Here is a 16,544-nt window from a genome sequence, read left to right as displayed (position 1 = left end):
TTATATCTATTATTTTGGAATAGTGTTTCTGAAGTCAGTTGTTTTTTTTTTATTATCATATATTATTATCATATCATATATTATATTGACATTAGCAACTGGTTTTGAGAAGGTTAATTAAGTATTATCAGTTAAAAAAAAATTAACAAAAAACAGCCGACTTCATAAACACTATTCCAAAACAATAGATGTAATATGCACTAAAAAGTATAAAAATAATTGCGTATTTTATACAATCTAATTATAGTTACGATTATTGCTATTTTTGGACTACAATTACTTGACCATAACTATGTTATGGAAGACTTAAATATCCGGATAGCATAAAAAAGATTAGGCCTAGTATCGTTAATTTACTCCTAAGAATTGAAGAGTTCCATTATTTTGTCATGGATTCTGTAATCAGAACCTAACCAAACTCTCTTTGAAGTATATCCTTTCCAATAAAAAGAATCATCGAATTTGGTTAGCGCGATATTGAGTAATTCGTAAATGTATCATCCACTTTGCTATACCTATGTATAACAAATTTAGGACTTTTATGGTTTTCTCACGGATGAAATTGTCAGATCCGGACCAAATTACAATGGGACCACACGGGAAGCACCAGCTTTCAAATAAAAATGAATTATCAAAATCGGTTCACACCCAGTCGGAAGTTTTGAGGTAACAAACATAAAAAAAATACCAACGAATTGAGAACCTCCTCCTTTTTTGAAGTCCGTTAAAAAAGGATTTTCTTAATAGAATAAATATGTATATTAAACTTACCACTGGTATTACTTCGTTTTATGTTTCTATCTATTATTTGAGAACACATCGCAATGTTTTGGATTTGGTTGTTTACTTCTTCGTCATCAGAATTCTCTCCGTCAGAATTTTGAGTCACAGGAACAGCCCCGTCAATCCTATTTAAGATCACCACTGGCTCCAAATGCAATGGATGTATACCTGTAAACAAAGAGTGAGTGAGTGATTAGGATTACCAACACTCAATACAACCAGATATTATACAGGATGTCCCAAAGTTATGGGACATGAAGGGAAAGTACCTTAAATATCGAAGATAGGCTATTTTACTTAAAGAAGACTTTATGTTATTTTTAAAAGTTAGTAATTCTGCATTCAAAGATTTTCTAAAACTTACTTGCCTCGTCTGGGAATCGAACCGACTTAAATGTAAAAAAAACACCCCTACTTTTATGATGCCAATCGAAAGAAAGGCCAAAAACTAATAACTCTACTTAAGTAACATAGTATTTGTCATAATATCTAGAATATCTAGTAATTTTTAGAAAATCTTTGAATGCAGAAGTACTATCCTTTAAAAATGTAGTCTATAAGTAAGTCTTCTTTCAGTAAAATAGCCTATCTTCGATATTTAACGTACTTTCCCTTCATGTCCCATAACTTTGGGACACCTGTATAATATATATATACTAGCTGCCCCGACAGACGTTGTTCTGTAGATAGTAAAAAAACAACTATTTTATATTTCAAAACATCAAAAATTATTTCGTAAATATGCTCCCTGTTGTTAGAATGAAATTGTTTCACAGCGAAACTGTCAAACCGTGCGTCACTAAATTCTCTCATAGAAAATATGTCCATACAAAACAAATATTGAAAATAAAAATATTTATGGGTCCCAAATCGAAATAAAAACTACCCTATCTCTCAAGTTGAACCAAACTGCACTCCATGAAGTAATCACCATTAAAATCCGTTCATTAGTTTAGGAGTCCATTATGACACGAGATTTATATATATTAAAATTAATGCAATAATATAATAATAAAATAATATTACTTAAATTAGGCTATATTGCAAAATGTCTTAATTGTCACTTATTTTTAATTTTTATTAATACTAAACAGTTACTGGTTTAAATCGTATTTTACATTTGAATGTTTTGTTTTATTTATATTGCATTGGTATTGTTTTTAATTAATGTTTGTATTAAGTGACCATAATTGTACCAGCCATGTAGGTGTGCTGTTGTTCATATTATGAGCTATATAGGTATGCTGTTGTACATTCTTCATGGGTGTCATTTTCATGGTTTTGTGGGTCAACAATTACGAATATTGGGTCAAAATCGAAACCCAAGAAGGCACCTATGAAAATTACCAACTTCTCTTCATGGGTGTCATTTTCATGGTTTTCGGGGTCAACAATAACGTATATCGGGTCAAAATTGAAATCCAAGATATAACAACTCTTCTTGACATAATACGGTGGTAATTATTGATAAGAAGGGTAGAGCTTCTTGTGGTTTAAAAGAGGTAGAAATTTTTTTTTGCATGTAGGGTATCATTAGATAGGTCTGTCAATATCAAATTTTGAGATTTTTTTATTAGATTGGTAATGGAATGTGTTTTGTAAATATTGTGGGTGAAAAGCCGAAATGTAAAAATTTCTATATTTAGGGAATGAAAAATTATTTTACCATGTGGGATATTGTTAGACTGGCCTTTTATAATATAATTTAAGTTAATGAATTCTAATTTTGACGATGTAAATGACACCTATGAAGAACATTTTCAGATTTCATAGGCACCATCATGGATTTCGATTTTGACCTGATATTCGTTATAGTTGACTCCAAAAACCATGAAAATGACACCCATGATGAGAAGTTGGTGTATTTCATAGGCGCCATCTTGAATTTCTATTTTGACCCGATATTCGTTATTGTTGACCCCGAAAACCATGAAAATGACACCCATGAAGAGAAGTGGGTAAATTTCAAAGGTGCCATCTTGGATTTCGATTTTCACCCGATATACGTTATTGTTGACCCCGAAAACCATGAAAATGACACCCATGAAGAGAAGTTGTTAAAATTCATAGGCGCCATCTTGGATTTCAATTTTGACCCGGTATTCGTTATTGTTGACCCCGAAAACCATGAAAATGACACCCATGAAGAAGTTGGTAAATTTCATAGGCGCCATCTTGGATGTCGATTTCATTGACCATATATTTAGAGATGAACTAATAAATCACTAATTCTACAAAAAAATACAGAAACATAATTTTTTGAAAATCTGACTGCGTACAAAATATGTAAAGTATCAAAGACAGTATTGTAGAGCTTATAAAAAATATTCATGTTCGTACAGACATCTTTTCGAGTACGAGCTGATGCTTACAACCGACACAATGTCTACCCACGACAGCGGCCGAGCGCAGACTGACGTTGTTTCAATAGATCTTTCTGCGCAATGCGTACGGAGTGACAAAATAAAATAACCCTTAATACCACTCTATAAAGCTCATGCTTATCAGAAAAATATATATGAATTTTAGACGATTCAATTTTATTTTTTTCTGAGATATTTATAACATATTCATTAATTTATTTCCCGTGTTTTTGAAAATATTATATCTGCTTGACTTAAGTAAGTTTTAAGAGACAAAATTATGTAAGTAGTAGCAGAAAACTGATCCTGAATTGACGAAATGGGGCTTCCATTTCGTCAATTTTGTTTGAAGAGGCATAAAATATCAAAATTTCAAAGCAAAAATTTCCCGCTAATTGGAGATAAAGAAGTAATCTATTTGTGGCAATTTTTAGTTTTGTTAGATTAAGTTTTATTTCATTACAAACTCTGCCGAAATATATCATATTTTTGTCGGGTTCGTAAACGCGTCCTTAAACACTTCTAAATACCTTGTTCAGCTTTTGTATTTATTTATTCTTGAAATTTTTTCCCTTTGTATTCCTTATTACTTTATTTCTCCCAGTTGAGTTTTTTTTTTCTATTTGATATGTAAATTCTATCTTTGGAAACGTGTAATTAGCTCATATTCTTCTTCTGTATTTATTGACTAATTTCTTTAAATTAAGCTGTAAGTTTTATTTTAAAATATAATATAAATAATATAGAAGTTTTAATCCTGTTGATGTTAAAATTAATGATTATAATAGGGATCCCCATGTCTGATTACTTCCAATGTATTGACCTAGAAATTCATAAGTTATATTATAAAAACAGATTTTTGTCCACGTGAAATAAATTGCGTTTTGTCTAAATAAAACTGCTGTATTACACCTAGTAACACTAGTAATTATGGAAAGTAACGTTTGCCCAGTACAACTCAAAGGAGCAATAAATATCTTATTTTGATTGACAGATTTGTGGTGGTTGGTGAGTTCACTGATACAAAGATTTTACATGATTCATCATTGCGCCCGCCGCACCGCCGATCAGTTGGTAAAAGACGAAGGAAGTTATTAACCAATATGAAGACATGTTAAAGATACAATTCTAGCAAAAAAATAATTTAAAGTTATGTTATGTGGTGAAAACAGACAAGCAGAAACAATATTTTAAGATGAACTATAAGCTAAGTTATTCTACTAAAGGTGCCAGTCATAAAGATCAAAAATTGACATGATCCGTATTCTACGAAGCAGGCCTGTTGCAGTTATTTTGTAAGTTTAATAAAGTAGATCGAAAACAACTTTTGCACTGTAATATTGGGAAGTTCAAGAAATCATATACATGCTTGGATTTGTGTTTGGATTGATATGCCGATAGATAATGGACTGATTTTGTTATATATAATTACACAAAAAACAATGAAAGATAATAATATATATAAAATATAAATCAGTTGACGGCCTCTTAACTTTAAGTACCCTCTTATTTTCAAACGGACTACGGAACTTACTCAGTCAATTATTCTTACTTGGATGAGAGGAGTAGGACATTCATCTGATGGTAATAGATACGCCCTGCCCATACAGTGCCGCTCTGGATTCTTGAAAAAATCCAAAAATTCTGAGCAGCACTACAATTGCGCTCGTTACCTTGAGGCATAAGATGTTAAGTCTCGTTTACCCAGTAATTTAATTTAATGTAATGTAATTATTATATAAGAGACACTAAGATACATGGACCTTTAATATAACAAAGATATAAGGTGTTTAGGCATGGGAACCCTTGATATATTTGTGACCCCTTGATGTTTATAATACAAAGATCGCTTAGCGGCCCATACACTCTTGTAAGACCTTGTTATAAAGTTTCTAATAGTACATACCCATAACTGTTTCCAAGACCCCAGCCACAAGTTATAATAACAGCAACTCATTGTGAATATCACATCTTAATATATGTAAATTACGTGACAACGTTGTTTGTCCGCGATGGACTTCTAAACTAATGAACGGATTTAAATGGGGATTACTTCATGGGGTGCAGTTAGTCCAACTTGAGAGATAGGAAAGTTTTTATTTCGATTCGGGACCCATAATTATTTTATTTCCAATTTTTCCAAGTTTTGTATGGACATATTTCTTGTGAGAATTTATTGACGCACGTTTTGACAGTTCTGCTGTGAAGCAATTTCATTATCACAATAAGGAGCATATGTTACGAAATCATTCTTGATGATATGAAATATTGTTGACAAATCCATAAAAAACAGTATATTATTTATTATGTAGAGAACAACGTCTGTCGGATCAGCTAGTGTGTTATAAAATTGACATGCTTATTAACACATAGTTTTAGAGTAATCATTAGGTAAAAACCTAAATACTCGGTGGTAAAAAAAGTAAATCCATGTGTTGTAATAATAATATTATGTTCTAAACTTTAAAATCTCAATTATCCAAATGGTACTCTAGTAAGTCTTTTGTTGGGCGATGTATATGCTTCTATAATATGATCCCAGAAAATGTACAAAACAAATGTGTTACGAAATTTAAAAGAATTGTTAAAAAACGTTTGTGTGGGAAAGGTTATTATAGCATAAACGATTTTCTTAATGACACCACGGACTGGGAATAAAGCGAACACCCTCAGGCTCTTTAATTATAAATGTTTATTGTACGATATTACATTATAATCCATATTTTATATTAAAAAAAAAGCCCGCTGAGTTTCTTGCGTCCTTTTTTCTCAGGTCTGAGGCAGTCTCTTTTGAATGGGTGGTAGATTTTGACGTTCAATAAGTGATTTTAAATCCTATTTTGAATAAAAATATTTGAATTTGAATTTGTACAAGTGGCGCTGTCTAGTTTCATTAAGAATAAATATAGGCGTGAATTGTCGCTTTTGTCTTCGTCCGTTACATTATGTAGCTTGCTTTTTTGTGCAACATATTGTGCTAATGTTTACTAAAATTTCTCCAGAATAGTTTTACCTCTCTTAATTCGATCAACCGTTTTAACAAAATCAATGTCAAGAGAAGAGTATCAATAGTGGCAGAATGATCCTGTAGCCGGAAACTCTGCTTCATGGTTTTAAAATTAAAAATTATATTTTTATAATTGCTAATAAAATGGTCGCTAAATACATTTATTTATTAACGGTGTGTGTGGATTGATGCATCTACCGGATCATGGCCTACTATTATTGTTGATTCAGTAATAGTCGGCCATGACTATACTCAATAACTCTTGTTTTTACATATTAATTCACATTTTTTTAGTATTTGGAGTTTGAGTATTATTGTTGTACCACTTTACATATATTGTAACTATAATGAATAGTGAGTGAGTGACAATGAGTTTCTTGCCCCTCACCCTCAAAGGCGGTTTAACAAGAAAAGTCATTTCCTTGATCTGCATGAATAAAGTGATTTTGATTTGATTACCCTAAAGGATTGAACTTTTGATTACTGTTAGTGTTGGCACATGAACAAGTGTATGGATTGGTGCATATGTTAGATATATTTCAGATTACCTAAGTCACCGAAGCATAGAATATCAAAACCTAGTTGGCTTCAAACAAGAACAAATATAGTGACTAAAAAACTGGAAGTTTTGGAAGGAATACTCACTGGTCAGGAGCACACCTCTTTTGCCAATTCACACGTCACTAATACTTAATGTTTTGGTAATCATATATAACTACTGGTAGACTTAGCACTATAACTTGAACGTACACTGTTGTCCAGGCGATTGATCGATCTTAGACCTTAAATTTCTATACTTTTCGTGAGCGTCGATGCGGTTACGCACGCGGCCATTAAGAGTTCTATATTGACAGTTTGCCAGATGGCGCACATCACGGATGTGCATGTAAGGAGGGAAAGTTTGAAATGGATTGAATTTATGGATTTCAGGACAAGTATAAGGGATTATTCTGAAGCCGCAACATTTCCCCCCACCTGAAACTATCCAGGGGTTTCACAAGACATTCACTGCCCGGCAACATCTAGGCATCCAATAGCTCAGACAGTGACTAGACATACATAGAAAAAAACAAACTAGTAACATAAATTTATAAGTAGGTATGTACTCGATGGTGCTTGAAATGGAAAGAGAGTGAATGCAGGAAACATGGTGAATGGAGCTTTGCACTCCTTTATGAACAGTCAGAAGGTGTCTAATTAGGCTCGCTTGGCTGTGCATGAGGGGGTGTTGGTTCCAACACTCATGTACGTGAAAGTTGGGTATGGCAGAAGAAACATGAAAGCAGAATAAATGCAGTTGAGATGAGAGCGTTGAGAAGTATGATAGGAGTTACACTGAGTGACAGGATAAGAAATAGTGAGATAAGAAAACGTGGTCTGAAAGAAGATGCTGTGACAAAAATTGAGAAAGGTATGCCGAGATGGTTTGGACATGTCGAGAGAATGAATGAAGAACGATTGACGAAGAAAGTGTTTAAGGCCAGTGTGAATGAAAGTGTTGGAAGGGGTAGACCTAGGCGGACGTTTCAAGATCAAACCAGGGACGTCTTGAAAAAAGGCCAGGTCAAGAGTACCCTAAACCGGAGAGCATGTATGAAAGGAATAATGAAAGTGGACGAAGCGAAAGAAGTATGTAAGGATCGTAGCAAGTGGAAAGAAGTGGTCTCTGCCTACCCCTACGGGATAGAGGCGTGATTTTATGTATATATGTATGTATGTATGTATGTACTCTAGCTAGACTGAAATATGTGCATTGATAACCTAAAGACATAAGACAAGGTTGCTTATATCTAAATACTATTTTAAAATATAAAATAAATGAATAAAAAAAAATAGTTTTAATTGAGAGCTAAAGGGCAAAGCTTCACGACGGGTCTTTTAAGTACACGCTTTGGAGTTTTTACCGTCACAACGCGAATAATGTTATCGTTACCAGGATGAACTTCGACGATACGCCCTAAACACCGTTCAGTAGGAGAACAGTGACAAGCGGTCCAACTTCAGGTCGTTGTTGGTCATCTTTGAACCACTTCCGTTTCTGTTGCAGTGTATGCAAATACTCGGTTTGCCAAACTCGCCAAAACTGCTGCGAAAGCTTTTGTACTAACTGCCAACGAGTTCTAGGATGTAAATCATCGAAAGTAGGTTCAGGAAGAGCAACTAACGGACGTCCAGGAGTTAGAACGTCAACTTCACTTGGATCTGAAGATAGTTGACACAATGGTCTAGAGTTGAGCATAGCCTCAACTTTAGTCAAAATAGTTGTGAGCTCTTCAAACGTAAGAATTTGAGAGCCAATGACTCTTTTTAAATGGTATTTGGTGGATTTGATGCCACTCAAAGATCCCACCAAAATGGGGACCGGAAGGGGGATTTAATTTCCATGAAATCCCTCGTGAAGTTAATTGAGTGGAAATGTCTTACTTCTTATCTAGCATGAGTTGAAACATTTCGTGAAGATAGCTTTTAGCGCCTACGAAATTTGTACCACAGTCTGTCACGATCTGTTGACAGATACCGCGCCTAGATACAAATCTATCTAAAGCGGCTACGAACCCCTCGGTTGACAATTCAGATACGAGTTCTAAGTGAACTGCTTTTACTGAAACACAGACTATCAAGCAAACGTTAGCTTTGTTAGTTCGTGCATTACGTCGTCTGCTCTCTTTTACGAGGAATGGACCACCCAAGTCGATTCCTACATTTTGAAAACAATAACCTTGTCGAGTTCTACAAGGGGGCAAGTTTCCCATTAAAGGTTGAAACGGTAATGGTTTTACCTTAAAACACGTCACACACTTAGACAAGTTAGAACGAATTTCTGATGCCTAGAATCCAGAACTTGCGTTGTTTTAACGATTGCAAAGTGCGAGGTCCACAATGCAAATAAAACATATGATAGAAAGTAATAATTAATTGAGACAAATTTGATTCTTTTGGCAATAAATAGGGATGCTGGGTGCATGGTCAGGTACATTAAAAATTTTAATTCGTCCCCCCACTCGGACGAGAGTCATCTAGCAAAGGGGACAACTTTTGCAAATGCTTAGGAAGACATTGATTAGATTTAATTTTAGCGATTTCATTATCAAAACTAGACTGCTGAACATACTTAATAAGAACCAGCAAAGAGTGATCTAACTCTTCAGTAGTAAGAGCACTGCTAATTCGTTTTTCAGCCTCAGTTTTGGTATTGGTTACAAACCTAAAAACCCAAGCCAACGTTCGCTTAAGATGAGTTAACGAGAAACACCGTTCTAGCAATAATTGACATATATTGTCCGTCGGTTCCTTTGACTGAACTAAATGAGAAAACGTTTTCATTTCTGGCACATCTTGTGGATATACAGCTTTGAAAGGTGTCGGCCAACAACTTGGACTCCGAATCAGCCACTCCGGTCCTGACCACCATTTCTTACAACCGACTAGCTCAACACAAGACAAACCTCGGCTAGCGTAGTCAGCCGGATTATCTTCAGTTGAGACATGGCGCCAGATGGACGGGTCAAAAGCGTCGGTAACTTTAACTACGCGATGTGCGTCAAATATTTTCAATTTATGAGGCTCAGTATTAATCCAAGCTAAAACAGTAGAACTATCAGTAAACGCTAAAACTTGAGATAGATTCAGATTTGAGTTAAGTAATGTCTGCATGTGACTTAAGGTGCGGCACAATAATGTTGCTCCACACAACTCCAATCGATTAACCGTGAGAGGTTTAATCGGCGCGACTTTAGATTTTGCAATTAAAAGAGAAACTTGAACCTGATCTCCGATACTTGACCGAAGATATATACAATATCCATATCCTTGAGTAGATCCATCGCAAAACCCGATAAGCTGATTTTCAGCTTCTACATGAGCCACCATTTTTCGCGGTATCTTAACATCATTTAGATGCGACAAATTAGAAACAAAGTTAGACCACTGCTTAGACAGCTCTTGAGGAATTGGCTCATCCCAAGTCAACTGTTTACGCGCCACAAGTTTTGGAGAAGCAGTTTAGCTAATAGAATAAATGGCGCTAACCAACCCATAGGGTCATAAATACGAGCGACGTTCGACAAGATAGAACGTTTCGTAAACTCGACTTTCACAGGGTTGACGGAGTATGTAAAATAGTCACTAATTGGGTTCCACTGGATACCTCAAACCTTAAGGATTGCAGAACCATCCTCGCAAAATGCTTTTGGCGTTTGACAATGCTCCACAGGAAGTCTTTCTAAAAACTTAGAACTGTTGCTGGTCCACTTTCGCAATTCAAGCTGAGCACATTTGAGAAGATGGATGAGTTCTTGCTTAACTTGAAGAGCGGCTTCAACAGAGGGCGCGCCTGTGCATCAGCAGCCTGCGCATATAGCGTACCGTGATCTGCAGCTAGTTGTTGCAAGGTACGGATGGCTAAGTAAGGTGAGATCTTAACACCGTAGGTCACAGTTAAAAGTTCAAATTCTTGAACAGGCGAAGACGGTGACTCACGCCAAAGGACGTGTTGCCACGCTCGATCTTCAGGCCTTAATAATATGCCCCTATACATTTTTGAAATGTCGCAAGTAAAAGCTACGTTATGTACTCTAAATCCAGTAAGTACATTGACTACATCGGCCTGCAACTTAGGTCCAGTGTGAACAGTGTCGTTCAAGGACAAACTTTTGTTTTTGTACTCTCGGGACGAACAACACAGTGGTGCGGAATAAAATACTTACCAGTTGGAATATTGTCCACTGCTTGCATATGATTTAACTGTTCGTATTCACGCATGAACTCACAATACTCAGTTTTTAGTAGTTCTTGTCGACATAGACGTTTTTACAAATGAATAAATTGTGACAAGGAACTAAAATATGAATCCTCTAAATGAGTAGCGGGCTGTTTTAATAGAATAGGTACAACATAGCGACCGTCTGATTCCCTATAAGTAAGAGTTGAATACAATCGGTCGACTTCGTCATCCTCTGGAACAGTAATCTTTGTATGAGGTGGTTCCTCCACTTCCCAGAATCGCTTGACCATTTCATCAATAGAGCAAGTGGAAGCGAGTAAAGGCACCCGAGATCTGTGAACTGGCACCGTACGAACCGTTTCTGGAATTGAGCAAGTAGGCATTTTAGAAGTGATGCTATCGATAACAATAGGCTTAATTTGGAGCTGTGGGTCATTCGAATCACACGGCCGTATGGAGCATTGAGTCACTTCTCTCACGTGACACACAGTATGTAGTCCAAGTCCGGCCACCGTAGTGTTACATCGACTTAACTGAAAACCAAGCTTCCTTGCGCATTTCATAGTTATGAAACAATCCTAAGCGCCGCTATCGATGAGCGCCCGAACCGGCTGCAACGTGCCATAAGCATCTTGCACGTGCACTACGCAAGTACCGAGCAGTACCACGCACGAGTCGCGAGGCTGTCCCAAAACCGCGTATTGGCGTGGGTGCAGCTTGGACCGGTGGCTGCCGCAGTCACCAACGAAGAAGGGTTGTCGACGTGAACTAACGTGTGATGATTACCTCCGCATATAAAACACTTCATTTTAGAAAAGCATTTATCTACTGAATGTTTACGTAAACAATTAACACATAACTTGTTTTGTTTTACTAAGTCCAACCTAACTTGTGAACCTAACGATTGAAATTTGGGGCACTTGTAAATACTGTGCGCTGCACCACAATGATAAGATTCTAATGATATCAAGCTTTTAGAATGATTAGATTGAGAAGTGAGCGCAGAACGTTTATAATTCTGCGCCCGCTGTGAAACATTTTTGATCTGTTTCCCGCCATAAGATTGAGAAGGCCGCGAACTAACACTAGAAGGCTCCTTCGCATTCGACGATCACACAATTATCACAATAAGTAGTTTCTAAGACTTTGACATAATCTTGAAGAAACTGCATTAGATCTTGAAGAGTAGGTATATCTGCCTTATTTTGGCACTCGAAGCGTTGTCGCGTATTGTCATCAAGCGCGCGAAACGCTGAGTTAAATAAAATAAAGTCACCTAAATCATCTAGCTTTAAGGCCTTGAGGGTATTGACCGACTCACAAAGAATATTAGTATACGTCTGCAATTCATTAAAATTAGGATTTTTCAAACATGGATATCTATTTATTTGGTCTAAATACGTCACGGCTAAAATTCGTTTATTTTGATAACGCTTCACAAGTTCATTAAAAACCAGTTCGTAATTGTCACACGTGAGCTTCGCCTGTTTAGCGATCCCGAGTGCAGATCCCGATAAACAAGACAAGAGATAATGAAATTTAGTAATCGGAGCAATCGATGTATTATTATGAATTAATGTCGAAAATGTATCATAAAAAGTTTGCCAATTTTCAATTTTTGTATCGAACTTAGGAAGTTCAATTCGAGGTAACTTAGCATGTACGACCTTTTCCGCGTCGGACGTGGATGCGTGGTGGCAGGCCCCCGTGGCGCTCGCCCCCGCACACTCGTGCGCCCCCGTCTTTGACGGCTCCGGGCGCAGAGCGGACGCAAAACCTAGCACTTCATAGTACAAGTCATCGAATGCAGACATCGCTTGCATGTCAATGGTGTCTTTAGGATTTAATAATAACTTTAAACTATTTCTTTTTTTTTCTGTTAAAGTTAAATATTCTTCACGAATACTTTCAATTTTAGAAAATCTAGCATTAAATTGGCTAATTAACGACGCGTTGGGTTTTTCTCGAATCTGAAAACAGAACCGACAAATCTAATAAAAATTGTATTGCACGAAAAACATATTCACGCTGTGACGTATACATTATAAACAAATTCTCCTCTTTAGACATAATGACCAAATATAGATGTGTACAAGCAACAACAACAATTACAACACTGCCTAGCGAAATGAAATAATATCTATTAATATCTAACAAGTTATATTTGACCTACGTAACAGTAATCTAGCTTAGTTAGTAGATAAATAATATGTATCTAGTAAATCTTTATGTTCGCAGTCAGTTGTAGTTAAAGAATGCGACGCAGTATTAATCTACCCTCAAGTTGCGATCAGATAGTTGACCGGTAAAACGTTTCAATGCACATACAAAGTTAGCGATGGTATAATACGACGAAATAAGAATGTCATTCTGTCTGAGTAATATATGCACCAAATACAAGCATTCAATTTAAGCGGGTTATGATTGAAATAAATGAGTTACTTTCAAATAAACCAAAATCAGAATAAGTAATATCAGTGTTTAAAATAAACAATAACACTTGATATAATTAAATTGGTTGGACTGTATATATATTAAGTTAAATTAAAATAATATCCTTGGCTCGAATGGATCAGAATTTATGTTGGCACATGAACACGTGTATGGATTGGTGCATATGTTAGATATATTTCAGATTACCCAAGTCACCGAAACATAGAATATCAATACCTAGTTGGCTTCAAACAAGAACAAATATAGTGACTACAAAACTGGGAGTTTTGGAAGGAATACTCACTGGTCAGGAGCACACCTCTTTTGCCAATTCACACGTCACTAATACTTAATGTTTTGGTAATCATATATAACTACTGGTAGACTTAGCACTATAACTTGAACGTACACTGTTGTCCAGGCGATTGATCGATCTTAGACCTTAAATTTCTATACTTTTCGTGAGCGTCGATGCGGTTACGCACGCGGCCATTAAGAGTTCTATATTGACAGTTTGCCAGATGGCGCACATCACGGATGTGCATGTAAGGAGGGAAAGTTTGAAATGGATTGAATTTATGGATTTCAGGACAAGTATAAGGGATTATTCTGAAGCGGCAACAGTTAGTAAAAATATAATATTAATAATTATAAATTATGTTAACATATTATGATATTAATTTTAAGCAGAATTGTCAAATTGTAAGGTAGGTAAGTAGAGGTAATTTGTGAGTATTGCAACAATATGTAGATCCATTAATGTCGTTTGCTTGAGTTCTCGTAACAGGCTTCGTCATGCTCGCTTAAATGTCACTACTTGTGGCGGCGACATGAGACGGGTCATCCCCTTCTCTAAAATATGGTTGAGGGAGGCGATGGCTGACTTATGCGTCATGCTCGTGAACGGGCGCTGCTTGTGGTGGCAGGGTGATCCTGTTGCAGAGGGCTCTCCTTCAGATTCTTAAAATGTATTATATAATTTTTTTATATATATAATCCCTTATAAAATGCTGACAGAATACCTTTACATATTTACGGTATGTGTGGATGATGCCGCTACTCTACTCAATAACTTTTGTATAAAGGACGCGTTCTCAAAACAGAGAGGAATCGAATCGCACCACTACACTGACACCGCTCAAACACATACACGTACTTAAAGGTTTATTGCAGGAATCAAATGAATTTGACACTTTAGCAAGTTTGAATTTTGTTTTTTTTTTTTAATACCTATGTATTTTTGATAATTGGTTGATGTATTCGTTTAGTAGTTTATTAGAACTTTAGATGGCAATTCTGTCGCATAACGTCGTGTGCAGTAAACGCAGTTTTTATTTAAATCCAAGATGGCCGCCGCGCAAAATTATGATTTCAGCAATATGGGTATCGTATCGGAGGTTCTCGAGGGTGCAGACACGATTTTGGGATCATTTTTGAATTCCAAGATGGCCGCCGCGAAAAATTATGATTTCAGCAATATGGGTATCGTATCCGAGGTTGTCGAGGATGCAGAGAACGATTTTGGATCATTTTTGAAATCCAAGATGGCCGCCGCGCAAAATTATGATTTCAGCAATAGGGTATCGTATCCGAGGTTATCGAGGGTGCAGAGAACGATTTTGGGATCATTTTTGACATCCAAGATGGCCGCCGCGCAATATGATGATTTCAACAATATGGGTATCGTATCCGAGGTTCTCGATGGTGCAGAGACGATTTTGGGATCATTTTTGAAATCCAAGATGGCCGACGTGCAAAATTATGATTTCAACAATATGGGTATCGTATCCGAGGTTCTCGAGGGTGCAGAGAACGATTTTGGGATCATTTTTGAAATCCAAGATGGCCGCCGCGCAAAATTATGGTTTCATCAATATGGGTATCGTATCCGAGGTTATCGAGGGTGCAGAGAAAGATTTTGGGATCATTTTTGACATTCAAGATGGCCGCCGCGCAAAATTATGATTTCAACAATATGGGTATCGTATCCGAGGTTATCGAGGGTGCAGAGAACGATTTTGGGATCATTTTTGAAATCCAAGATGGCCGCCGCGCAAAATTATGATTTCATCAATAGGAATCGGAACACTCCCCGAGATAAATGCGGTAGAAATTACACAATGAAGCGACGTCTCTACGCAACGCCAAATGATCCAGCCGTTCACAGAGCACTGGTTCCCCGACAATTCGATCTGCTCTGCGTTGCACGCGGTCAAATGGATCCAGCTGATACTGGGGTGCGCCAGACCAGAGATGACAGCAATACTCCATGTGTGGCCGGACCTGCGCTTTGTAGAGCGCTAGAATGTGGGCCGGCTTGAAGTAATTCCGTGCTCTATTGATGACGCCCAGCTTCTTCGAAGCCAATTTGGCTCTTCCCTCCAGATGGCCACGGAATTGGCAATCGCTTAAGATTTCGAGACCCAGTATTCCGATACTATGCGCGGCTTTAAGGGAAGTGTTACAATATCAAGTATATATTGAGAAGCAACAATTTTTATTTCTTTAATTTTATCTCTTAATGTTTCTTTAGGACCTAGGTTACAAATAGCGCGAATAGCCCTGTTCTGCAGCACAAAGATGGTATTAATATCGGCTGCACTGCTCCATAACAATATACCATAGGACATAATACTACGAAAATAACTAAAGCACAGAACAGAAAAAACAAGTGGCATCATGTCATTTTAGTATGGAAACCGATGCCACAGTAGACATAAGTACCAGTACGGAAACTACATACAAACGGTCGAAATGACACACTCACACAAACATGCACATCGACGAGGCCCCTAAGCAGTTTTCGCGGTCAATATGAGTCGAGTGTCACGTTATTTGATTCCGCGATATTTTTAAAAATGCCAGCGTATTGCGTGGTATACGTCTATTTGAACTCGGCTCCATCAAAACTCCAGTTTTCGTTTTTTAAACTATAAAGTAGTATAGTATATAAGAATGATTTATTCTTATATTATTATTATTATAATTAGTAGGTATTGGAAGTATAAGTCTGTGAGGTCGATTATTATTAAATTCGTGAACATACTTCACAATTTACACTAAGATGGCGGCTGCAATATTTATTATCATTTTTTTATGAGTGTGGTTTATTGGTTTTCTATTATGTTTTTTTTATATTTATTTATTTTGGACAAAAAGTGTTGATACTAATACCAGCTAGTACTGCCAAAATGAAAAGTCAAGATAGCGGCTTCAAAAATTTATCAAGTTTTTC

At 36.5% G+C, this 16,544-nt stretch overlaps 1 protein-coding gene across 50 annotated transcripts in view; it reads right to left on the bottom strand.

Annotated features, from left to right (window-relative positions):
• LOC126978526 (protein Jumonji) overlaps positions 1-16,544 on the bottom strand; it is a 150,139-nt gene that overhangs the window by 115,800 nt on the left and 17,795 nt on the right. For all 50 annotated transcript variants that reach the window (XM_050827384.1, XM_050827393.1, XM_050827404.1 and 47 more), the window contains exon 3: positions 772-951. In XM_050827384.1, the coding sequence (XP_050683341.1) occupies positions 772-951 (180 nt within the window). The remainder of the gene's footprint in view (positions 1-771; positions 952-16,544) is intronic.

This window comes from Leptidea sinapis, chromosome Z (assembly GCF_905404315.1).
Source record: "Leptidea sinapis chromosome Z, ilLepSina1.1, whole genome shotgun sequence".
In the NCBI taxonomy this organism is placed as follows: domain Eukaryota; kingdom Metazoa; phylum Arthropoda; class Insecta; order Lepidoptera; family Pieridae; genus Leptidea; species Leptidea sinapis.
The sequence above is the reverse complement of the archived record's forward strand: the minus strand, read 5'-3'. Positions and strand labels throughout refer to the sequence as shown.